At 41.8% G+C, this 26349-nt stretch overlaps 1 protein-coding gene across 18 annotated transcripts in view; it reads right to left on the bottom strand.

The window, feature by feature from the left end:
* EXOC2 (exocyst complex component 2) overlaps positions 1 to 26349 on the bottom strand; it is a 207783-nt gene that overhangs the window by 56419 nt on the left and 125015 nt on the right. For 17 of the 18 annotated variants that reach the window (XM_065544513.1, XM_074038950.1, XM_065544515.1 and 14 more), the window contains 10 exons: positions 25646 to 25770; positions 17993 to 18058; positions 17673 to 17830; positions 17141 to 17262; positions 15876 to 15937; positions 9499 to 9579; positions 8960 to 9019; positions 8238 to 8299; positions 6864 to 6930; positions 2166 to 2282 (listed from right to left, as the gene is read on the bottom strand). In XM_065544513.1, coding sequence (XP_065400585.1) covers positions 2166 to 2282; positions 6864 to 6930; positions 8238 to 8299; positions 8960 to 9019; positions 9499 to 9579; positions 15876 to 15937; positions 17141 to 17262; positions 17673 to 17830; positions 17993 to 18058; positions 25646 to 25770 — 920 coding nt within the window. The remainder of the gene's footprint in view (positions 1 to 2165; positions 2283 to 6863; positions 6931 to 8237; positions 8300 to 8959; positions 9020 to 9498; positions 9580 to 15875; positions 15938 to 17140; positions 17263 to 17672; positions 17831 to 17992; positions 18059 to 25645; positions 25771 to 26349) is intronic. The other variant, XR_012434340.1, reaches the window with a different exon arrangement.

Genomic DNA, 26349 nt, shown 5'->3' with positions numbered 1-26349 from the left:
TGCTGTGCTGCTGACAGGTCAAGTCCTCTCTGGGTATGTTTCCCTAGGAAGATTATGGAGCTGATGATACCATCCCCGATTTCGTCCCAGGACTATGTGCACCAAATAAAAGTGTACGTATAAAATCATTCTAGCCTCGAGCGTCACTGACCATTACATTTTAATAATCCCCTAAAAACATGCATTTGTCTCCTGTTCCTATATTAAGGCGAATTTATCTCCATGGTCCAAGGTGAGGAACAGGTGAAGGGAATGAAAAACTGGCCGTTTCGTGCTTCTCCTGGCATAAGTACCTTAAGAAAGCAGGAGGAAATATACCCAGAAGACACACTTGGCCAACCCTGGCTCACACCAGAGGAGTCTGAGAGAAGGTCCGACACCCAGTGACATGAGGATGCCAGTGACACGAGGTCCCCCTATGAGAGACCCTCATCTTCAAGTGCAGAAACAGAGAGAGAATGAACAAGCCATCCACTGTGACCTCTGCCCTCTGACTTTTCCGGGATCGATGCCTCTAGAATTATTTGTCATTTGGAGGGAAAACTATAAAAAACAGTGGCAGTCAGCAGACCTTTCCCTTTGATGCCAGAAATAGATTTTACTTGGTTGGAATCATGAAAGTAACAGATTCACAAATTAATAAAATCAGTGCATACGTTATCATCTAAATCGAGTTTACTATCTATTCATTTTAAACACAACTGAATTTCAAAATATTCAAGATGGTCGATTAAAAAAAAAATCCAAATTCTGAGTGGGAAAGAGCCTACCATTTATACTGCTACATCTCCAGACCATCTGTACTACCTTGGTCTCAAAATGATCTGGACAAAGACAAGGAAGGATATGAAAAAATATTTTAAAAAATTAATTTAATTATACTTCTTAATGATATAAAGTGAAGCAACAGTTCCTACTTAGTACTGCAAAAAACCTAGAGAAAACCAAACTTGTTGCTTCTTTTACATGCAATTCCTAATCATCTCACATATTTTAAAATAAATAAAATTCCTCCAATAAATACATTCATGTCATTACTGTCGTTACACAAAAACAAAGCAGCCACCTTCTACAAATAGCCACTTTTTTACTGCAAGATAGCACTTTGCAATTCTTAACACAAAAATTTCTGGAAATAAACTAGACATTTGACCCCAAAGGCTTAAGTCACAACATTTCTCATCAGGATGATTAATCTTTACGAAAAGGCAGGAAAACAAGACAGGGCCGCCCACTTTGACATTTTCATTCTTTGACAAAAAAATCCCAATGTAGTTCATGAACTGGAACCACCATTTATAAAAAGTAGGTAATCCTGAGTGTATGTCGATTGTAAGATTAACCAGATCATTATCGTTCTCATTCTTTGCATTGAGAAAACTGTACTGACATTAAAAAGTGGTACTAGCATAGTTTTACTGAGAAATCTGATAAACCTTTGCCCAGGAACCAATCAACCTTAATAACAAGGTTACTTCATTTTTTCCTTTTCTGCTTAGTTGAAAAATATATAAACAACAAAGTGTAACACTAAGAAAACTCACTCCATTAATTTCTACCAGTGTCCCTTTTGCCCAGCCTTTCTGTATGCCGTGACTGGAGAGTGGGGAGGCCACAGTTTTCAGGTAGGACGCAGAGCGTCCCGCAGCTGTTCTGAGCCAGCGGGGGTGTGCGCACGCACGCATGCGCAGAGCAGCAAAGCAAAAGCATCCCTGAGGTCACACAGAAAGGGAGAGAGGCAGGAGCGGTGTGAAGAAGCAGGAAGAGGTTTTCTGCAGCCTCAGGGAGGTTTTTGCTCTGGCTGTATCTAAAGCGTTCACCTAAAACGAGTCAAACATGAGGTGATTCTGAAAGATCTGGGTTTGCTGCCTTTCCCTCCTCATTTTCTTCCCTCACTTTTCCACAGCTCAGGTGAGGAGTGAACCAGCTCTAACCTTGAGGGAGTTTTGCTCTAGAGAAAAGAAAAGAGTATCATATTAGCCATTCAAGGTGAACCACGGGAAGGAAGGGAACCGTCCAAAGGTGGAGCGGGGGAAGCGGGGAAGCAGTGTGGGCGTGGGCGGCACGCAGAGCGAATGGGCACTGACAGCAGAAGAACACAGGTGAGGAAACAACCTGAAAACTGAGCTGGTAAAACCACCGACGTATGCATTGAACTCGCTTACCTGTGTTATTTTTTCTATTCCCTGGAAGTTGTGCTTTTCAAAGTGTTCTGCGATATTTAGGAAGGTGTGACGTTCTAGGAAGCAGCAATTACTTAGGACTATCAAAAGGCGCTGTTCCTAAAAGCAAAACACAGTTTTAGAAAATCACATTTATAGTGCTAGAGAGAAGAGCTGATTAACACTGGCCAAGTTTAATTATAATCTCTGCTCTTTAACGTCAATATTCAATGCTTTGCTTTTCTTGGCTGCTTCTTTCCCAATATCATAACATAAAGAGAAACACAATAAAATCCTGCAACTTCACTATTTGCTTAGAGTTACATGCAATATACTAAAGAATCAAGTATTTCCTTTAAAACTTAACAGCTCGTATGGAAAAACAGATTGATAAAATCCCATTAACTAGGATCAGTTGGGAACTGGGATCAGTGTTTCTTATGAAAAGTGTTCTACTATATTGTTTACTGAATACTTTGTATACAAGAAAAGGCTACGGGAATAAATATTTTAAATAATTAATTACATTTAAAATGTAGAAACTATTATAAAATAGTTCATAAATTTTTTATAACTTGGAAGAGAATTATACTGCCATACATCTGTATGATGGGCTCCTTCAAACACCTTAGGCCATTAAGAATTGTTTGTGTTTGCGGAAGAAAACAAGGAACAATCTCCCTCTAATGGGCAGTGAGGGTCACTGAGGGTGGAGGACTCCAGCTTAGGCTGTGGTCAGTGTAGCCAACAGGAAAGGGTACAAGCGAGTTACTTCTACATTCTCCAGGGTTCTGTCCACCTAAAGTAATTTCTTACAAAAATTACCAGACACAAATGCTAATAAACACAGTATCCTTTCACAGTTCAAAACCACTTGGTAAATAAAATTCCAGGAACTGCCCTAATGCTGCTGGTGCGGTTCACCAGGGCGCCTGACCCATGCTCCCGCAGGCGGTGGCCTTTTCTGGAACAACTTTGACTAATCTAGAGCCTTGACTTAGATCCTTTGACTAAACCTTTGGCAAAAAAAACCCTTTCCATCACATACTCTGCATGCTCTTTCTGTGCATAACCAGAACAACTTATAGTAAAATAATTCGATATAGTAAATGTGGATATGTGAAAAAAAGATAACATCCTTGAATTTAATTGCCAAGTATATTTTATATCTCCCAATACTTTCATTTAGCTCAACAGTTTCCAAAAACTTTCTAGATTCTTTTATTTCAAATGTTCCCATCTTTATTTCTGGCAGAGTGTACAGCCTATTCACTACCTGCTTTTGGTCAGCAAATGTAAATAAAAGGCCTAGGGATTATTAAAGGATTGTCAAACAAGTGAATGGCCTTGAATTACCCTATAGATAGGAAATGGGGTATAAGACAGGGTAAATAGGGTTGTATTATGTATAATACTCCTCCACATTTCGTGAATAAACGGCCAGAAGGAAAACAGTGAATAAGCACTGGAAACCCGTCCAGGTGAGGTAGGGACGAGGATGCAGCATCCCCTCCAGTCCCTGGGCCTGGAATTACCATGACACAGTCCCTGCAAGGACAAGGAATAACTAAACGTGACATTTCATCAGCTGCCCTCAACACGCTGTTTGCCTCAAAAACCTCAGCTGGTTGCTCAGTTTTGAAAATCAATCCTTAATTACTTTTTCCTTCCAGAGTCAAGCCTCCTTATCTTGCAGACCTGAGCCTGCCACATCTCCGCCCTGTTAATTCTCTTTGTTTTTCCCATTGTAATTTGCACGGCTCTTGAAACACAGAAAAGCTATTTGAGTGATTTAAAGTCTGACTCCTACAAGCACACTGTTGCTCAAATCTAATCATTCAGACGCAGTAAAAGTGGAAAGAAAAACTGAACAGCGTAGACTCTCAACCCTGGATGACTAATCAGAAGCTTATTAACAGCTACGATGGAGACGTGTATTTGAAAACAGCAGCTCCACCTATCAAACGCTGCACGTGCAGGTGACGAATACGGTCTCATGTTACTTCAGTGATTCCCCACAGCATCTCTATGACGCAGGCGTCACCACCACAGTTTTGTTCAGGAGAACACGGGGCCTGTGCCCGCTCAGCGATGTGCCCGAGGTCACACAGGATGTGATCCAGTGTCTTCTGACTCCGAATCTAGATATCCTTCTTACCATAGCTGCTTCCCTTCTGGATAACAGAACAAGACCCTGAGAAGATCGCACCAAATCTAATGAGATAGCTTTCAATGGAGAATACAGAGGAATTGAATTTGGTCACAAAAAAACCCTGGAGAGTAAGGCGGGAGAGAGGAGGCCCTGCAACCTGCAGAGACACACGTGAGGGGCCTGGGGGTCGTTAAGAATAGTCTCAGTGCGAGTCAGCAGAGAGCTGCAGTGTCACGGGTCACAGGGAGCCCAGGGCTGACTCCTGTGCTCCACCCACTGGAAGAGGCACAAGAGCAGGACCACCCCAAGTGCAGGGACACAGCACACCAGGAGGGAGTGCCTGAGGATTCAGAGTGCCAGCAAGGGGAAGACTCCAGCAGTCTCTGTTCGTTAGGGAGGCCCTCTCCTGCAGCCCTGTCTCCAAAGGACTCCCCTAGCCCGCTGCATTTCCGTCCTCCACAAGCCCCTCAGCCCTTGAGGCTGCCAAGCATTCCTTGGTTTAAATGTGATTTTCCATCCCTCTCAGGAGTGCTGTGCTGCTCTATTCGGATTTCCTTCTATCTCTCTGATGAACCCTTTTCAGGGCAAACTGAGGCCCTCTGCTACTGGTGAGCCCATAAATACTGGCACCCTCAACATTATTTTTATATATTTGGCCCTTCTCTCCTCCAACGAGGGTGGGGTTCCCCAGCTTCCCTCACCTTCTCTCAGCGCCCTGTTGGAGGAGCACAGAGTGCCTTGGCGGCTCAGACTGGACCAGCTGGCTGCTTTCCCTACAGGCTTTCCCCCAAGTGGGGACCCCGACCTCCCAGGCACTGATGACGCTCTTTAGGTTACAGCTGGAAAACACTGAAGGATCAACCATGTCGCTCAACAGCATAAACCAGCCCCGCCCTGAGGCAATGTTTTAAACCCTCCTGTCAAGTCCATACCCAGGCCCCTCACTGCCAACACACCGGGGCAGGACATCTCTCCCTGCTCTTGCTTGTGAGGACTCAGGGCCGTCCCCTGCGTGTCATCCCCTAATGCTCTGCACCGATCACCCTGCACTTCACACTTCTTTCTTTGGAACGCCAGCTGACCTCGCTTTGGGACGGCTCGGGATGGCTGCCACCACTCCTGGGGTGACTCCACCTGCAATTCTGGCTCAACAGAAGAACCGGCATTTTCTTTTTTGTTCAGCCAGAATTCTTAGTGTTCTTATCTACTCCCAGGCCTTATATATTGCTTATGTACTGCTGATTCACAAATCTGTATCTATATTTTTTTCTCCTGGGATCTAAACAAGGACATTCAATCACCCACTGGATATCTCTACCTGTATGTCACCCATTCAACAACAAAAACAAAAAAGGGTTCTCTTGAACCTGTTTTTTCCCTGAATTCTCTATCTCAGTGAATGGTATCATTCTCTACCTAGTCATCCAAGGAATTGAATCTAGAATAATTTTTTAAATTACTTGGATCAAACCATATTTCTTCTAATATACCAAATTCCTTCTTTAGGTATTCATACTTCAATACATAGCAGAAAATTTGGGTCAAACCGTTTTCCCGTGAGACAGACACACACAACACACACACACACACACACACACACCCTTCAAACTCATCACAAACCAGGGAGGGTTATTTATTATTATTTTTTTGAGATGGCGTCTCACTCTGTCACCCAGGCTGTAGTACAGTGGAGCCATCTTGGCTCAGTGCAAGCTCCTCCTCTTGGGCTGAAGCGACTCTCCTGCCTCGGCCTCCTGAGTAGCTGGGATTACAGGCGCCTGACACCACACCAAACTAATTTTTGTACTTTTAGTAGAGACGAGGTTTTGCCATGTTGGCCAGGCTGGTCTCGAATTCCTGCCCTTAAGTGATCCACCTGCCTCGGCCTCCTACAGTGCTGGGCTTATAGGCGTGACCACCATGCCTGGCCAGAAAGGGTTATTTTATTTATGACAGCTAGAGTTTGAGTTTCAACAGATGAATTTATACACGTGATAATATATGTTTGTGAATCTTCTTGAATACATGTATACATTTTAAAAAGTATGTGTGTATATATACATATGTATATAAGCAGTGCATGCATATACCTGTTTGTGTGTAAGTGTGTGTGTGTGTAGAGTTGAGGCTGTGCTCAAATTAAAGGCTATGAGGGAACTTACAGAAATAAAACAGAGAAAAGCAGAACTTCTCTGGCTGAAGAGGCAAGAGCTGTGAGGGGGAGGCACCCATGTCCTCTGCCCCCTCCCCAATCCATCATGGCAACTCTCAAGCACCAGGAACTACAAGGCACCCATTTAACACCCGGAAACCACACAGACGCAGACAGTATGTGGAATGCCTGAAATGGCAACTTCAGCTGAAAATGTGAAGTGTGAAATTCACGTAAATTACCCTTTCCTGAACATTTCACATAACAGAGCTCCAAAGCACAGCACAATGTCCTGCACCGCATGCTACAGCATCGAGGCAGGAACAAAGTAATGAGATTTGTGAAACTGTTGTCACACAGTTTAAAACGGTTACTTTCTAGTTGTCGTCTGACTTACCGAGGTCAAGCTGAAGTCCTCATGGATACTTCCAAACAAATCGGGGGAAGAAACATCCACAGAGAGACTGAACATAGAAGCAAGTAGAAACAGTTACAAATAAACCACCCAAATTCAAAAACGCAATGAACTACATGCAAATTTAAAAATGCAGTGAACTATATGGAAAAAATTTGGTGAAAGTCACATAACTTTTTTTTTTTTTTTTTGAGATGAAGTCTTGCTCTTGTCCTCCAGGCTGGAGTGCAATGGCGCGTTCTCGGCTCACTGCAACCTCCTCCTCCCAGGTTCAACTGATTCTTCTGCCTCGGCCTCCTGAGCAGCTGGGATTACAGGCATGCCTGGCTAATTTTTGTATTTCTAGTAGAGACAGGTTTTCACCATGTTGGCCAGGCTGGTCTCAAACTCCTGGCCTCGTGATCTGCCCGCCTTGGCCTCCCAAAGTGCTGGAATTACAGGCGTGAGCCACCGCGTCTGGCCAGAAACTTTTAATAAGTGTTTTAGACTTAACAGTTAACAGCTCAAAGAAGGTACTATGGATAATCTGTGAACACGGGCAACGTGAAATTTAATCCATAATATTAGGGATCTGACTGACAGCAAATTCCTGGTGAAATAATGAGCTAAAAATATGAAATCAAATAAAAGAAAACCTAGAAGAATTAAAAACTTATGGGGTCTCTAGGGAGGTGATAGTTTTATATACTGAGAAGCAAAAGCCAAAACCAGTAAACAGACAAACATGGATAAATTCCCAAATTGTCAACTGAAGATGTAAGAGGCATTTATTTCAGTATTATCTGTGTCAGAGCATAAAGTACACAGAAGTTACACATGCCAAGTATAATTCAGAAAGAACAGATTTCTTAAAAAAAAACACACACACACACAGCACTTTACAATGCTGTCCTATACAACAGCATCATGAAAGAATTACTACATGGATTTGTAAACATCAAGAGTTAACACGTGTCCACTGGAGCTCCAATAACTAAGCTTGACCCAGACATAATTCTACCAACATGCTTAGTCTCTAACAAGGGTAATGGTGCCTTCCCCTAACACCAGACTCGTAAAAATAATCAACTAGGAGTTATATATTTACATTTAATACTTTGTTTATAAAACCTGTTCATTGGATAATAAGCTAATCATGTCTTCAATTTGCTTGATACATCTCTAATAAGGCAAAGATGAGTTGAAAAGATAAACTACAGAAAGAATATAGGTCAAATATTTAAAAAAAATTACTTTAATATGAATAATCTTTCTTTCTTACTAGAAGTCTTAGGATATAAGACCAAGTATAAAATTTGAGCCTGTATTTTTAATTCTCCTAAATGCACTAATGAGATTAGTTTAATTTTTACTTACTGTGTAGTATCTATATCTGCATCAGGCTTGGTGCTCAACTGTTCCAGACAGTATATAAAAACCTAAGTGAAAAAATAAGTTTCAGAACTCTCAGAGGAATGAACTCCTAGATATTAATCTATTTGGACATTAAAGACAACTTTACATGAAGTAGAATTATAGATCCCATTAGTGGTGTGGTGTTGTGTGCGTGCATATGTGTATATACTGTATATGCCCCATTAATGATGAAATATATATCCCATCCATATCTATCACGTAAGTAATGGAAGATTAGAAGTGCCTATGTTTTGATCAATTATTAAGCTTGTGAAGATATTTTCGGAAAAAGACTTTCCCTCATTCACTCACCCACATTCTCAACTTTCTGTGCCTGCAAAGCACTGGCTCCAAGAACAATACTTTACACCCCAGACAGGGCGTGAGCAACTAATTATCACTTAATTTACATTGTGCTCTAACAGAATATATGTGAGGTACCAAGAGAAGACAAAAAAAGGGGAGCATAACATAAATGAAACATTTGGGTATCGCTAAAACAAGTTGGAATTAATCTTACGTTAAACTTTGTTACCCACTTACCCTAAACTATTATGTCCACAGACAAGATGAAAAAAGAATACATATTTAGTGAACATCGTCTGCAGATTATGAATAGGAGAAGGGTTGACTGATACTTAGTATTATTTGAGGCTTTGGGCATTACTGCTTTCAATTATTACCTGCATTATATTAATGCTCAGTTGGCAAACCTCCTCCTGTGTTTTAGGTTGTTGGAAGACCTGCAAGGAAGAATTTTGATTAAACTTTCTGGACTTTGCTAAGAAAACAAGGCTTTTTGTGTATGAAGTTAGATATAAACAGTTAAAACGTGGAACACTGCTTCAGGAGTGGTGTCCTTCCTCTAAAAGAAGGACACGCATGCAGAGTGGGCCTCCTGGGTGGGTTTCCTCACTGTAGTGACTCGGGCTGGAGACGACAATGCAGTCCTGGGCTGATGGTCAAGAGCCAGGCCCATCAATCGCTGTCCACAAAGTGCTGTCACTGTAACTGCTCTACCTACAATACCTGCACTCACACTTTAACCTGCATCAGCCTGTCTTGGAATCAGACATCAGCACACCTACGTAGTTAAACTAAATGGAACAAGCGAGCAAAGAGGGAGAAAAGATCTTGCAATACGATGAGTCAGAACTTTACAACTGTGATTCCCGAGGGCTCCTGGGAAACTGTGGAGTCCAAGCGGAGCTGGAATACTTACACTGGCCTCTCCCGGCTTACATTCCAGGACCCCCTTCAGCGACTGCAGAGAGCACACGATGCACTGTTCAAACTGACATGGCTGAAGGGAAAACAGCATATCATAAAATTCAAAAACAAGCACTGGCTATGAAAACATATTTAACACAAGTGAATATGGCCCCAAGGTCCACATTTTCCAGATTAATGGAATGGAACAGAAACACAATGTGAAAAGTAAACTCCTAGTCATTGAGTTTTAGGTATGGCATATGTTTTGTACTTCGTATTTTAGAATGAATCAATCTTGAGACTCCAAAGTATATCTAATTCAATTAAAATAAAACTCAGATTCGACTAAAAATTTTCTTCAAAATTCTACCCTTCTAAGAGGGCAGTACACGATGAGGAGCAGATACAGGGGTTTATATACTGAATGCGGATTCTGAGGTATGTTCTGGGACGAGCTCAGTCTCCCAGATCTTCCACATCTCTGGAACTGTTCAACAAAATTTAATGTTAATAATAATGACCTAGAGGATGTAGAGGATCTTTATATCAGATAGACTGTAAACAGTCATTTTCTAGCTACATTAAGTCAGAAAATGAAACTTGAAAATATGCCCAACCAATGGCATCTCAAGATAAGCTAGAATGAATCTTAGATCCTAAGGGTGTTTGTTTTCACTTTGTGCCAGGAACTACTCTAGGTAAGGAAGATACAGGAGTAAGAAAGACAGAGTTCTCATTATGTGTACATTTCAGGCAGGAGACACGACTATGAAAGTCAAAGTTGACAAAATGGTTTAAAAAAGTATAGAAATAACATAATTTAAAATAATAAGTGTCATGAATAAAAGAAGTAGAACTTGGCCAGGCGTGGTGGCTCACGCCTGTAATCCCAGCATTTTGGGAGGCGAGGCAGGCGGATCACGAGGTCAAGAGATCGAGACCATCCTGGCCAACAGGTGAAACCCCATCTCTACTAAAAATACAAACATTAGCTGGGTGTGGTGGCGGGCGCCTGTAGTCCCAGCTACTCAGGAGGCTGAGGCAGGAGAATCGCCTGAACCCAGGAGGCGGAGGCTGCAGTGAACTGAGATTGCGCCACTGCACTCCAGCTTGGGTGACAGAGTGAGACCGTCTCAAAAAAAAAGAAAAGAAAAGAAGTAGAACTCAGAGACTCAGAGAACAATCATGATGGGGGATCTGCTTTAAATAGGATGGTCATAGAAGGCCCCCAAGACTGTGAAAACATTGACGCTGAGACGGGAAGAGCAAGGGGAACCAGCCCTTTGGGGGAACAGGGAAGGAGAGGAGCAAGTTCTCAGAGGAGGACAGTGTACACATCCTGCAGAGTGGGCAAGAAACCACCGGCAAAGCAGGACCGCAGGAAGGTTGTGTGTCACAACCACCGAACCTGAGCACAGGTCTCGAGAGATGGGTGGGGCTGGGTTTCATCCGGAGCGAGACACGGAAGGCACAAGGCTCAACCAAGCAGCTGTGTGCAAAGCACTGGGAGTGAGAACCTCTCTTCAACACATGCATTAATTTTCAAAAGAGTTTGGGAAGAAAACTGAAGAGAAGAAAGGAAATGACATCTACATACATCTTTTAAAAGACAAGTTTATTTTCTTATGGAAAGGAATCCAGACTTCATGAAAGCTAAAACAATGTGCCTCAGCTTTAATGTCATGTTATGACTGCACTTGGAAACCACCAGAGGGCATTATAAAGAATACTTAAAAGTGAAAGTACAAAAACAGTAATAAAATAAGAAGTAGAGGATGAAATACCAACTGCACAGAAAGCATTTAAAGAGGTAAAATGTTTGTTAGGTTACTGACCTTACTCATCTAACCTGCCCACCTCAGAAGGTAACTTAAGATGTTATAATGATAAATATTGCTATAATATTGACAATCAAATCTGAGATTCAACCACAGGCCATTACATGTTGATGTTTGGCCAGGTGTGGTGGCTCACACCTGTAATCCCAGCACTTTGGGAGGCTGAGATGGGTGGATTGCTTGAGGTCAGAAGTTCAAGACCAGCCTGGCCAACATGATGAAGCTCCCTCTTACTAAAAATACAAAAAATTAGCTGGGTGTGGTGGTACGTGCCTGTGGTCCTAGGTACTCAGGAGGCTGAGGCAGGAGAATTGCTTGAACCAGGGAGGTGGATGTTGCAGTGAGCCGAGATCATGCCACTGCACTCCAGCCTGGGCAACAGAGCGAGACTCCGGCTCAAAAAAATTAAAAATTAAAAAGTATGTTGATGTTCATGTGTGGTTGTTTAGATATCTTCTATTATAATTTGGACTCAACTTTCTTATTAATTTTATTTTTATACCCATACTAATATAATAAGTAGAAACAGAATACTAGAAAGTTCAATGAGTGCTTTCGGTTGAACTGGGAGTAGGTGATATCACCTACACGTTCACTATTTCTTTTTTCTCAAAAGAAAGAGGTAGTCCTATCTCTGTGTATTGTCAGTGAGTCATCCAATTTAGATGACTGTCAAAAGTTATCACAAATCATTCCAGTTGTTCTGAAAGAAGAAAATTCTCAGAATCTCAGAATTATCCAAATTGAAAAAAGGCAGAAATCATTTTCAACATGAGAAGAAAACAGGATGCTTTCGAGTGAGCTGTTTCAGAGCTCTGAAGCTCTGTTCAGAGAGTGCCTCAGCCGACGGACAGTCATAGTGAGGCAGTGCTTGACCCTGGTGTACTTAATGGGATAAGCAGCATTTTCCTATCCCAGGCACAAGGAAAGAAAAAAAGTTTTCCTGTCTCAAACAAATAGGACTGGCACTATGGAAATCTTAAGAAAATATACATTTTCTTAGATTGGTATGTGATAAGAGGTTAGGGTTATACAACTTAAGTCACTGTTCAAAGTCTAAGAATTTTATATACAAGCCGGGTTAAAATACTAATACTCCAAGCTGGAATCTAGACTTGTGCTCTAAGCATTGATTCACCTTTTCTCTTAAGAGGTCCATGCAGAATAGCTAAAACAGACTCAGTGTTATCAGGTCTGTCGTGGTAGGACACTTCTTCAAGGACCTCTGGCTAGACCATGTCTTGGCTGACTCTGGACGTGCTATTTCCTAGGGCTCACTCATTCGCAAGGTGCACTGGGGGTCAGTTCTTTCGTCCCTGCAGATAGTTATGTGGCTTGTGTGAGAGATCAAATGTGAAAGTAGTTATTTTATGGTTGCAGTTGCACTAGGATAAAGTTTAAAAATCAACTACAAAGAAGCTTCTACAGTAACTATTTCAGAGCATCTTCACAGAAGCTGATGTACTACAACCAGGCAAACGAGGTCCCGAGGTCCAGGGAAGCACACACTAGCGGACCACATGCACTGCCCTGAAGAAGGACCTGAAGCCAATCTCTGTTTTATGGCTCAGAGTTACTGAATTTATGGCAGATTTTAAGAATGAGGCATAGGACCTTGACAGCAGACTCTGCTTTCTCAAACTGAACACACAATCTTTTTCCATTTGTGCATAACTGACTTGAGGCAGGTGTGTCTAACCTGCCTGCACCTGTTTCCTCTTGGGCAAGTGATTCAGTGGACAGTGGTCCAATGATCCCTTTTGGCCTGTTTTCAAGCTTGCTATGATAATTAGGATAGGTTTATATAAAAGAGCTCTGAAAATAGTAAACTGAATGTATTATTATCACAGTAGCCCCAGTGATCACAAGTATTAATTTAACAAATAAAAATCCTTTATGTTTGTCCAGAGCTTTGCAGTTTACCAGGTGCTTTGGTCCACAGGACATCACCGTATCCCAGCCCACAGCACTGTGAAGACGGGCTCTGCTCCTTGTTTACAAACTGAGACTCTAGGGTCAGACAGACCACATGGCTTCTTTAGGATTGAACTAGGTTCGATTCCAAATCAAGTGCAATAAATTTCCTCTTCATACCAGTGCTGCCCAATAGGTGTAGAATGTGAGCCACAAACATAAGCCATGTAAGAAATTTTAGATTTTCCAGTAATTACATTTTTAAAAGCTTTTAAAAAATAAACTCATAAAGTCAATTTTCATATAATCTATTTAATGCAACCTATCCAAATATTACTATTTCCCACGTAGTCAATATAAAAAGTGGAGATGGTTTACATTCTGTCTTTTTGTGCAGGTGGTGCAGGTCCATACCTTTCTCTAGAGATTTAGTGTGAGGGAGAATTAACTACAGACTAGTTGCTCTTTAAATACAAATAATTGTGACAAGTAGAAACCCAACCGATTAAAATTTTCTTTCTTTTATATTTTGAGATGGAAGTTTTGCTCTTGTCACCCAGGCTGGAGTACAAGGGTACAGTCTCGGCTCACTGCAACCTCCGCCTCCCGGGTTCAAGTGATTCTCCTGCCTTAGCCTCCCGAGTAGCTGGGACTACAGGCATGTACCACCATGCCTGGCTAATTTTTGTATTTTTAGTAGAGACAGGGTTTCACCATGTTGGTCAGGCTGGTCTCGAACTCCTGACCTCAGGTGATCCACCTGCCTGAGCTTCCCAAAGTGCTGGGATTAGGCATGAGCCACAGAGCCTGGCCTAATTAAAATATTTTTATAAAATATAAAGCATTTAAAATAGAATGATAATTGACTTATTAGAAATAATAAACTTCCCTAACTCATTTTAAGCATGATTTAATTTGCAAAAAATTGTTAGTAAGCATTGCTTTTCTAAATCACCTTGTCATATATAAAGTAAGGTACAATGATATGTTCATATTAACTTAAGATAGGACCTTGAACTTTGGAGGAATAGAATAAGTCAAAAATTCCCCAGCCCCAGAAGACGGTCATGAGAAGTACAGTCGGCCCTTCATGCCCCAGGTTCTGCATCTGTGAATTTCACCAGTGGTGGAACTGACTGGATAGGGAGTCCAAGGATATTGAAAGCCAACTTCTAGGGGCTTGAGAATCCTCAGATCTTGGTATCATGAAGGGGTCTGGAACCAGCCTGTGCTGAGGATACCAAGGGACGACTATACAGAAATTCAAGGGAATTTAAAAATACTATGCAGGATCATTGTTTCTTGACAACCTGACTCATCACTGGTTTGTAAATCTGGGCAAGAGTCAAGACCATTTCATTCTAGTTTCCTTATCTGAGGCAGAAACTGCTAGTTGCCTCCTAGAATTGCTATTTCTTCTTCTTCTTTTCTTCTTTTCTCCTTCTCCTTCTCGACACAGAGTCTCGCTCTGTCACCAGGCTGGCGTGCAGTGGCGTGATCTCCGCTCACTGTAACCTCCACGTCCTGGGTTCAAGCGATTCTCCTGCCTCAGCCTCCCGAGTAGCTAAGACTGTGGGCGTGCGCCACCATGCCCAGCAAAATTTTCTATTTTTAGTAGAGACGGGGTTTCAGCATGTTGGCCAGGATGGTCTCGATCTCTTGACCTCATGATCTGCCTGCCTCGGCCTCCCAAAGTGCTGGAATTACAGGTGTGAGCCACCACACCTGACCTATCCTTTTTTCTTAATAAGGTAAGACAGAAAACAGGAGCAGCCACGTGCTCTCCCAGCCTCTGCTGCTGACAGGGACAGGCATGGAATGTGTTCCGACCAATTAAATGGAGAGGCGTTGCGAGCTACGGCTCCTGGGAGGGGACTGGACTTCCTTCCTGACAGCAGCCAGGCCACGAGTGGCCACGAGGCCAGCCTGAGCAGGAGGCAGTGTGAAGTGTCATGGGGAAGGACAGAGGCAGCCCCGGACACTGACTGCATGACCACGCTGCCAGGCTGCTGTGAAGGACAGAAGTCCCTCCCTGGTGAAAGCCACTGGGATGTTTCGGCCGCTGCCTGGCCATCGTCAAGGGCACAGGTACCCACAGGACCGCGAGGAGCACCCGTGAGACAAGTGTGAAAACCCGTGAAATCATGAAGATGACTTTCAAACCTAAAAGTCCCAGCTGAAAAGAAGAAGATTCTAGAAACAGGTGACAGTTGGCTGCCTGGCCTGAGAATGTATCTGCAGTGGTCTGTGGTGGTTGTTTTTGTTTGTTTGGTTTGTTTTGGCTTTGGAGCCAGCAGCATCATCTCTTCTATCCTGCTTTTCTGAAAAGCTCAAGTTGCTAAGTAATTCAGAATTAAGCATACTCTGTTTTTAAAAAAGTAATTCAAACAAAAATAGTAAGTTATACAGGATGAAAAAGGTCAACTTTAAAAGAAACCCCGCTGTTTTCATTAACTTTTTAATATTTACGGTTAGTGTTAAGCAAAAATGTCTCTGAGAAGAAAAACTTTAAGAAGCTTATATTTATTTCTATTTAGAGCTGCAACATATGGAGCACATGCTCCCTGTTAATATGATAAACCATTTATTCTAAATACACACTAATGACTAATAACTGAAAAGAATTTGAACTTACTAGAGAAGTCAGTCCTTCATTATCAACAATCCAGTCTTCTTTTTCAGCTAATCTCTTTATTTCTATATGAAAAGAAGCACACAAATACGTTTTATTAGAATAATCTCAGTACATTTTATACAGATTAAAAATTTATACAGGTTATGGTTTTTAATTGTTTTATATAATAGGTTTGTAAAAACTTGATGAAAGTAGACAAAGAATATAATTTTGGTAGACTTGAGGATTTAAGTACTTATTGTTCACTGGATTATTCTAATAAGATATTAATGTAAATAAAAGTTTGTACTGCATAGCCCAATTTGGGGAATTCTAGGTTAGATTTAATGACAACTTGAGACAATGATTTACTACTTATTCAGGATTCTTCACAACACTAGACATGTACAAAATAAGTCATACAGTACTTTTTTTCCTAAACTTTCTGATGAATAATTTGGATGTTTTTTGAATCCTACACATTCTTGACAGGGGCAATATGATTCTCAGTTGGCTAAGGGAATGCCACCTGCTCAAACCTTCAGCGTTGGGCAGGCTCAGGTTCCTAGGTGAGGAGGAGGGAATAAACTAAGAGGGGAACATCCAGCTTCTCACCTGGGTTCCATTCCCTTCCCGTTTACACAGTATCACCCACCAATTTTGCAGGGGTGTAAGCTTCCTACCTAAAAAGCCTGGTAGTAGACAGTAATGGCCTGTGCCATTTTAGCAATATTCTTGACTATTTTTGAAAATATTTAATAACCAAAAGGTTGCTTTGTAAAGAAAACCTTTATGTTTTTTATGATTTTAAGGTAGAAAGGCCTGAAAAATTTAAAAAGTATAAAGAAAACAAGACTCATCTATAATTTCTAGAATCCAGAGAACCAATACTAACAGGGTTTCCTTTGACTGGACATTGATTTCTACAAATTAAAATTTTAAAATATACATCCATATATTTTCAAAACTTATATCAGACTTTATGTACATTTTAGACCCTATGTTTTCTACTTAACATTTATCATCAGGATGCTGTTATATCTTTAAACGTTTTCAAGTGTATCCATCTTGGTTTCCGCACGCTCTTAATTCTCAACTAAACTGATTTGAAAACACATCACAAAAAGAAAAACACCCCATTCAGCAGCTAGAAATAAGATGAATTAATATATTCAAATTTCCAGAAGAGTAATTTTCCCTAGTTTTCAAGGATTTGGAAACCGAAAGGAGGTGGCACATGCAGGTAACTGTTGTACAGTAAACATCACCAATTTATCTAAACACACCTTCCGCCGTGTGCTGCAACGTGACCATGACACAACGTACTCGGAGATCCAAAATGAGATCCTGGATGGTTTGTAACAGGTCATTAGGAATTTCAAGGGCAGTCAACGATTCATGAGTAAGTCTGCGAACAAACACATCCAAACAAAAGTGAGCAGAGTGGGATTGCAAAGCAATTCCTAGCATCACGTTCACTGTATAATCATGCCTCATGGAGCTTACAAGCTACAGCATGAGGCTGAAAACAGAAACAGACCACAGCAGGGACTGCACTATAAGAATAATCCTGAGTTAAACAACAGAGAAGATGCATAAACAGAAGAACATTCTCGTCCAACATAAAAACCAGGAACAGTGAGGAACTTAGCTGTCAGATGACGAACAGGAAACAGTGGAGGCAAAAGGACACAGAGAAGGAAAAGAAGAATTTCTTCTTTACTGAACGTATTAAAAATATTCCATACTGAGTATTTTCTTTCCAAAAAGTTAAAAAAGAAAAAGTTCCCCTTTCTCTGAGAATGTGTCCGTATTCACCTTACGGTCTGGATGGCGTGAGCGAGCCACTGTCCGGAGAGCTCGCACTTCACCTCCCAGCCTCCGTACTGCTTGGCTTCCCCATCCCGGATGCTGAGGGGCAGCAGGGCTCCACGGGCCAGCTTCACCAGCGAGTGCATGACTTCCTGAATCATTTTCTAGAAAACCAGGAACAAGCATAACTGCATTCTAATGTAATTAATTGGGTTACATTAACTAAAAGATGCTTCCTGGGCAATAACGGATGTCTTGAATACAAAGTGAGAAAGGAAAAACCCTAACCTTTGAAGAAGCCGACACAGTTATTATCCCTTACTCACCTTAAAATCATTTTGTCTTTGCCTCACATTCTTTGATCTTTCAATCTGACCTGACTTCTCAGCAGTCTTAAAAATTAAAAAACAAAATAAAACGCATTAGAAATAATTTATAAGAATAAGAAATGCTTTAGCACTTGTACATAAAGAGAACATTAAATATGGTTATAACTTGATTAAAAGAAATGCTTAAGACATAATCTATGTTTCTGATTAAAGAACGATTAATTAGAAAACCTTTCTTATCCCAATGAGAAGTTATTTATCTTTCTAAAACCTTTAAGTACAATTCCCATAAATTAATCTAAGAGTTAAGTTGAAACTACCAATTTTATAGGTGAATTTCATCTACCATTTTCATCAACAATGTCGTATGGTTAAACCATCAAGTATCATAGCCATGATAACACTGTCAACATCATTTCTCATTAGCTAGTAAAGAAACCAAAGGAAGCCTAAACTCTGAAATCTGTCATTTTATTTTTAAATACTATAAACTACGGCTCTTCCTTCAGAGATTTTCAGTGTATTTTAGGATAAAATACATTCTATCATTCTAGAATTAATTTTTGTTGGCTTACTGATATAACTCATGTTTTTTTCCAATGTCTCTTTCTCCTTAATCTATGGAAAACTACTTTATATGGACTAAAAGAGAAACCTGTTCAATTGGATTTCAGTGAACTTTTTATTCACAAATTTTCTAACTAAATATTATTATATAAAATACCCTAGAAGGATAAGCCTAGGAAGCTTTCTAAATAAAGAAGCATTAATACAATTACACAATGTAAAATAAAATTCTGACACTTCACTGACATAATGCAAAAGTTAATCTTTAAGGTTAAAACGCTCATCCATTATTGGTTAATGCACAACGAGTCAAGAGACCTTTGAAGTCAAGAACACTTGCTTTATAAATTATCATGATATTGACTTTAAGTTAATTTTAAAATGCAAGCAATGTTATGTGCATTGTATATATATTTATTTCTGTATATATATTTATTTCTATAAAAACTGCATGTACGGTTAGTTTATATAATGAACATCTCGATGTAAGTAAAATATGGGTTAGGACTGTTGGGCGTTTTCAACAGAACTATCAGACACACCTGACAAAAAACTGGGCAGCACAGACACAGGCAAACATCCTTCAAACTCTAGTTTCCATTTTTAAATTTTATATTAAACTATGCAGCTTTTATCATTTTTTTCTTTGTAGAAATACATTTTTGTCTTGAAAGAATTAAAGGTATGTATAAAAACTAAACCTGCAATTCATCTCAATAATCATTCAAAAAGCTAACTCCTGAGTTCATTGGTCAATAACACAATTCTTTGTACCCCAGGGCTTAACTTATACATTGATTTTTCTTTATTTTTAAGACAAATCAGAAGGAGCTGAGGTGTTTTAAGCAGGGGAGTGCTGTGAGGCCCACATTAAGAAGAAGGAATGAAGGGCCAGTGTGGAGCATGACCAGCCAGCAGGAGGTTGCGGTGGCCCAGGTGAGCAGAGCCACGCTGAGAGCGCAGCAGGTGGGCCCTGGTGGCTGAGACAGGCTGCCTGAGGGAGAACCTCCTGCCCTGGGTGCTGCAGTGAGGAAGGAGGTGTGCCCAGAGGGACTCCCACCCAATGCGCACCCGCCGGGCTAACACCAGTGGCTCTGAACGTCTGTTCAGCTGGTTTCTGTATGCCCAGTGTGACGACCGGAGTCAGAACATGGCGGGTGGTACAGGGTGTGGACACAGAGCGAATGAACACCCTGCTCGCTGAGGGGACACCTGGCTTCTCTTCTGCACGTTGCAGCTTCTTAGGTCTTAGGCGTGGGTGCTTTTTATCTTTTCTATCTAGACTGTCTAGTTTGTTCCCATGGCTTCAAATATCATTTCTACCGAATGCCTTCCAAATGCCTGTCTCCAGCCCAAATATCTCCTGTGTGACCCAGATGTGAATACTGAGTAACTCCCAGGAATCTCAGTCGACCACATTACCAATGGAAATCTGAAGCTTCCTCCAAGCATGCTCTTCCTTAGGTCTTTCTGGCTTGGCAAACGGCACTCCTGCTCACTCAAGCCCACTGGGAGCAATGTCAGAATCTGTGCTCTCCTCTCCCTCATCTGACCACCACTTCCCAAAAGCAACCAAACCTACCAACTTCTCTCCACCTCCACTGACAAAACCTTCATCAAAACCACCACTGTTTCCTGCCCGGATGACCTCAGTGGTTTCCCCCACATTTGTCCCCACCAATTCACTGTGAACACACAACCAAAGTGGGTTTTTTAAAACTGGAAAGCTGGTCTGTTCTCCGCCCCATGGCCTGGGATGAAGCCGCCGCCAGCTAGGCCCGTCCCTGCCAGCCCTCCCGCTGCTCAGGATGCTTCTGTCCGTCGGGGCTTCCTTCCTTTTCTGATATGCTGAGCTGCCCTCCTGGTGCTGCAGGCATCCTTCTCGCTGCCTGGGACCTGCTGCCCTGCCGTCCTCTGTGTGGTTGTGTCCTTCTCTTGTGCCACATGTCAGTTTCAATATCACCTCCAGGGAGGGGCCTTCCCTGACCTCCATTCCATTGCTGATATTCTGTCTTACAACCCTATTTGTTTCTTTTATAACTGTTACCAGAATTTTTAAAATAATAATTTAAAAAAATTATTTGGGTTCTGTCGCTAGAAGAGGAAAGGTCATGCTTATTTTGGTGACTGTTTTATTCATATTGTAGATACGTATGTGTGTAAATGTATGTGTATGTCTACATATTGAGTGTACATGCATGCATTTACACACGTGTTATATTACGTTTACATACGTGTTATATTACGTTTACATACATGTAAACATGTGTACATGACGCGTTGTGTCTGTTGTGTGTGTGCATGCATGTGTGTGCATGTGTATATAATGTGTGGATGCATGCATGCATGTGTGTCTCAGTACCTGGTCCCTGGTGAATAAATGATCGCCTAGGGTTAAGGTTCTCCAAGACCTACTTGAATACACTTAAGAAAGTGTAAATGCCCCGAATACACTGGGTCTCCACATGAGAGTGGCCCTGGGAGGCAGATGTGCCAGGAGTGACCCTATGACATGCTGCTGAAAAACCTAACACGCCCAGTTCTTCTCCCGGAGGTGAAGATGTTGGGAAATTGGATGAGCAGAGACTGGAGAGCTTTGTGTGGAGGTCGGGGGTTAGGAGGACTGCTTTGCTTGTTGAATTCAGACACTGCTGTGGAGCCCAGCACCTGCTGGAATGTCAGGAGCTAAATCTTTGTCAAGGACCTTGTGAAGATTAATTTTGTGTCATCTTGGCTGGGCCACAGGGTGCTAGACATTTGGTGACACATTACTCTGGGTGTGTCTGTGAGTTGTTTCTGGATAGATTAACACGCACATCAATGCACTGTGCACAGCAGAACCTCTCCTGGATGTGGGTGGGCCTCACTCAATCAGTTGAAGGCCTGAACAGCACAAAAGAGCTGATCCTCCCACGAGTCAGAGGCACTCCTCCTGTCTGACTGCCTTCAATCTGAGACACTGGGCTTTACGTGCCTTCACAGCTGAACTGAAACATGCGCTCTCCTTAGGTCTTGAGCCAGCTGGCATTCAAACTGGAACTGACAGCATTGGCCATCCAGCTGGGCAGTGCATCCTGCAGACCCTTGGGGCTTGTCAGTCTTTGTAATGACATGTGCCAACCCCTTACAATAGACCTCTTCGCGTATGTGTGTGTGTGAGTGCAGGTACAGCATACGCACCCTATTGGTTCTGTGGCCCTGGGGCCCCTGACTCACGCGGACCGGCTCCACGGTGCTGCGGAGGGAGGCACAGGCCAGTATAAAACTGCGAGTGTCTGTCAAAGGGCATTTCCTCTGCTTGTATCCTCCACAGCACCTGATACCAAACTTTGTACATAGTAAGACTGTGCAATGGGAAGATTATTTCATAGTCATTTGTTCTATTACACACTTTTAAATCAAAGAAAAGAGTGAAAATCTGTTGTTAAAAAATATATAAAAATTAAGGCTAAATTTTGCCACAACAATTGTGCCCAACAAACAAGTGTTCATGATGAAATCTACTGGACAGTAATTCTGTAAAATTCAAGGACTTGTCTCCAAATATATGAAAAGTGCGGGGGGGAGCTAGTTGTGTGGCAGACCCCTTTCAGTTGTTACTTACTGTTTTAATTTAATAAAGAGTTGAATATCTCCAACACAATGGATTATGTAAAGTTTGCCCTATTTTTAAAAGAAAATCTAATTTTGGAATGTGTAGGCATTTTAATTTGCATATTATTGAGTTATGTAACTTTTTTAAATGTTGACTCTTAATATTTAACAATTATTTGGCTGTTTTTAAAGATTTTTATCTAAAAATACACTATATTTAAAATATATCTAAAGGTGAGATCTTAACCTACTATTAACCATTTCGTTAACTAGAAACCTTAACTCTTTCCTGCACACACAGACCAAAACTACTTTGTGGTGAGAGCAACGGATGGATTTCACTGTTTTGATTCACATTTGTTACTTCACATGGCCTTCACTGGCTTGAAGAACTGACTATTTTTTAAACTGTTGGAAACTTCATCTGAATTTTTAACGGATGGGCTCTTAATACAACACGATAATTTTATCACAAGAAAAATAAGAAAATTCAAGTAAACTGTGTTTAAAAACTATCATGCTTTCTTGTGTGAGATTAAATAGCTATCAAAAGCCCCAGAACTCTTCCCAGAATTTAACCCAGCATCTGGGTTTCACTTGTAGACTGGCAAGGGGAGCAAGTGTCCCCAGCTCCTCTGCTCTTTCCTCCAGCTCTTCAGAAGAGAGCACACGGCTTCAGACATGCCCACATCTGCAGAGCACATTACGTGTAATTAATAATTACTGCTATACGCTTTACGTTTATAAACATAGGTAGAAATATCATAGGCATATCCAATTCAGCACAACCAACCAAGAGTCATTTTTTCATGTCAACATTAATGTTGTGCATGAGTTCTGAAGCAGATCATTTATTTTTCATCTACAACCAAATATTTCATTCATATGTTTGCTATATAATTAGGTATCATCTGTAAGAAAGCAAAACATACTCCCTTTTCACTAAAATATCCTAGATCAAAAATTCTTAGGAATCTTATGACTCAAAAAAACTGCAGGGAAGGCAACTACTGTCCATGTGTGGTGGGCCACTTGCAGGAACTGATGCGAACGAGGGAAAAACACTGCTGGAAATAAACACTAGGGTTTAAAATCCATGTCCTAAAAGACTGATCCTTTTTTTTTGGTTTTTTTTTTTTTTGAGACGGAGTCTCGCTCTGTCGCCCAGGCTGGAGCGCAGTGGCGCGATCTCAGCTCACTGCAAGCTCCACCTCCCGGGTTCACGCCATTCTCCTGCCTCAGCCTCCCGAGTAGCTGGGACTACAGGCGCCCGCCACCTCGCCCGGCTAGTTTTTTGTATTTTTAGTAGAGACGGGGTTTCACCGTGTTAGCCAGGATGGTTTCAATCTCCTGATCTTGTGATCTGCCCACCTCGGCCTCCCAAAGTGTTGGGATTACAGGCGTGAGTCACAGCGCCCAGCCCTAAAAGACTAATTCTTTAGATGAGTTGATTCATCTTGACATTATTCAATTCTACTCCAGCAGTTCATCAGTCTACTATTTTCTAATGTTACAAAATTCTGTTCACTGAACACCTATTGTGTGCCAGGCCAATGAGATCTCAAATAGTGGAAATACTGGAAAAAATTTTATTCCAAATAATAAGAGCAAACTCTTACTTATCTGCCAGACATTATTATAAGCACTTCACTTATGCTAACTCACTGAATTCTCAAACCAGCCCTATGGAAGTAGGTGCAGAGAAGTAATTTGCCTAAGGTGATAGACATTGGATGCTTCCATTATGCTCCTAGTGTTCTATGCGAAAACCTATGAATGCCATCTGTCCAAAGGCATGACAGGGAAGCATCTAATCTTTCCTGCCCATATGAACAATTTGGTTTAGGAACAGAGCAGACAAGGAGAGGAAGCCGGTGCCTGCGGTGCCACTACTGCCACTGTGCAGATGGCAAGGGACCCGATGCTCGACCTCGGCACGGTGAGCCCCACAGCTCACCCAGCGGACATTCACAGAGGCACAAACTGATGGTGGCACACACAAAAGCAGAGTACTGGAAAAACGTATCAGGACAAAACTGAAATTAAAGTATTATCTTCCTAAGCCAGCAATAAGCAACTCTCATGTATGTAGACCTGTGAAACCTGACATTTGTTTCATGGAAGAACTTCCTCTGCATAGTTAACTTTTCAATAGAGTTCATGCATAACTAACAAAAAAAAGAAAGTTGTGTACTGCTTTAATATTTGAATGTTCACTTATAAAGTAACCGGTTACTGAAACTAAAGAAAAAAATGCATTGATAAGTTGTGCTTACCAGATTGGTTTTTCTGCACTAAGGAGTGTGTATTCACGCATTACACATTTCTCTTTTTATGCACATAGTAAATTTTATAGGTTGGCAAACCAACCCCTCATATAAAGAATATAAAGAAGGCGGCAGGAATACAGTGGGTTTACAACAGGGGTAGTAGGCACTTGGAGTTCAAATATACAAAGAAAAAAGTTCCAGAGCACATCTCTATTTTCTTAACAGCATGAATTTATGTTCATGGTCAAATGAGACTCCAGAGACACCTGAGGTGCTCCAACACTTAGCCACTTTCCGCCAAGGAGGAGAGGTCTTAAACCACAAAGCCTGTGCCTTTATGCAAAAAAACAAGAACAGTTTTAGCCTTTGTCCATGTCCACTTTGTGTGCTGCCAAGTCAAAAAGAAGCAGAAAGTAGCCGTTACCCTCAGAAGCCCCATCTCCCCCAGAGCTCCTGGCGTGCAGAGTTCTCCCACAGACACGAAACACCTGTCTTCTCAGTCCCCCAGGTGCGGTGCCCTTGGCAGCCTGGGGCAAAGGGCGCTAGAATCTACGTCCAGGAGCTGGAGGCCTTTCAGGGCGCACTTGAGGTGAGGTTAGAAAGTGACTGACTTGCACGTGCCACACATAACACTCAGAGACATTCCTTTATGTCCTTCTCTGCTACCAGTCATATGAAGATACTAAAGCATTAATAAATGTGTGACTGCAGAAGATGGACGGGCTTATAAAAACTTCTGTAAGCTGGTAACAGCGGGGCTAGATTGCAGAATCTTCACATTCTTTCCAAAGGAAATTACACATTCTATGGATTACTTTGTTCTGGGTGCAGGCTGCCAAGGTGTTATCCTCGTTTCATCATTTGTTCACAGTCTACCGCACATCACCCAGAATGGGGCCTGACTGGCATTATCTCAATTCAGAGTCCCTGAAGAGTTCAAGCTTTCTTTTTTCTGTAATTGCCTATCTCATTTAATCCCTACAACCACCTTTTGAGACAGATGCCCAGACTATTCTCTTTTTGCACATGAGGAAAAGTGACTTGTTCAAGGTCATATAGCTACTAAGTGACAGGGCTTTATAACACTTTAATCTTAAACTATGACGATGGCTAGAGATGTTGGGCCTCTACATTTTAAAAAATCACTTAAATCTAACATTTTTAAGACCAGAAATGCACAGTGACTCAGCTCCACCTCTAATCGGGTCCGTATACACACCTCACTGAAGAGGCTTCCGTTAACGTAGGAGATCCAGAGCTTCCAGAAGTTAGGCAGCTGGCTCAAGACGAGTTTGGTCAATTTTTCAACAAAGGCCACCCTGTGGGGAGTTTTGTATCTCCACGCTAAGGAGGAAAAGAATAAAATACTATGATTATACTTTTGAATCAAGAAAACATCTTTGAGCATATTGGTGCACCCCCTCCACCCCCCGCCAAAACTCAAACATGCACTAGGAATAGCCTGAGTCTGCGTGGAAGCTTGCAGCCCACTTGGCTGACACTGGCAGCGATACGCTCGTCACCAGACACTCCCGCTTTCCTCCTTGCCCTCTGGCAAAGAAGAGCCCCTCCCCATCACGGCTGACCAGCAGGCCAGGGCGAGGGACCAGGTGGCCATAGCCTCAGGACTGGGAGGGCTACCGAGAGGAGGTGGCTTTGACTTGTCAGCCTTGTCCTCTGGATAGTATATGTCTCTTCAAAAAGTCATGCCTTCCAACGGCAAAGGCAGGGGCTGCTCTGCAGTCAATTGTGAAATTCCAGCTAATATCAGCCTGTGAGAAATGCCATCATACACCCTAGAAGTGAGAATGCAGGGAGGCATCCAATCGTCACAAAGAAACATTCAAGTGCAATCACACACTAAATAACCCCGCCTATAATCAAGAAATTTAAGAAAAACTAGAAACGTTGAAACCTCTTTGG

Source organism: Macaca fascicularis, chromosome 4 (genome assembly GCF_037993035.2).
Source record: "Macaca fascicularis isolate 582-1 chromosome 4, T2T-MFA8v1.1".
NCBI classification, from domain to species: domain Eukaryota; kingdom Metazoa; phylum Chordata; class Mammalia; order Primates; family Cercopithecidae; genus Macaca; species Macaca fascicularis.
The sequence above is the reverse complement of the archived record's forward strand: the minus strand, read 5'-3'. Positions and strand labels throughout refer to the sequence as shown.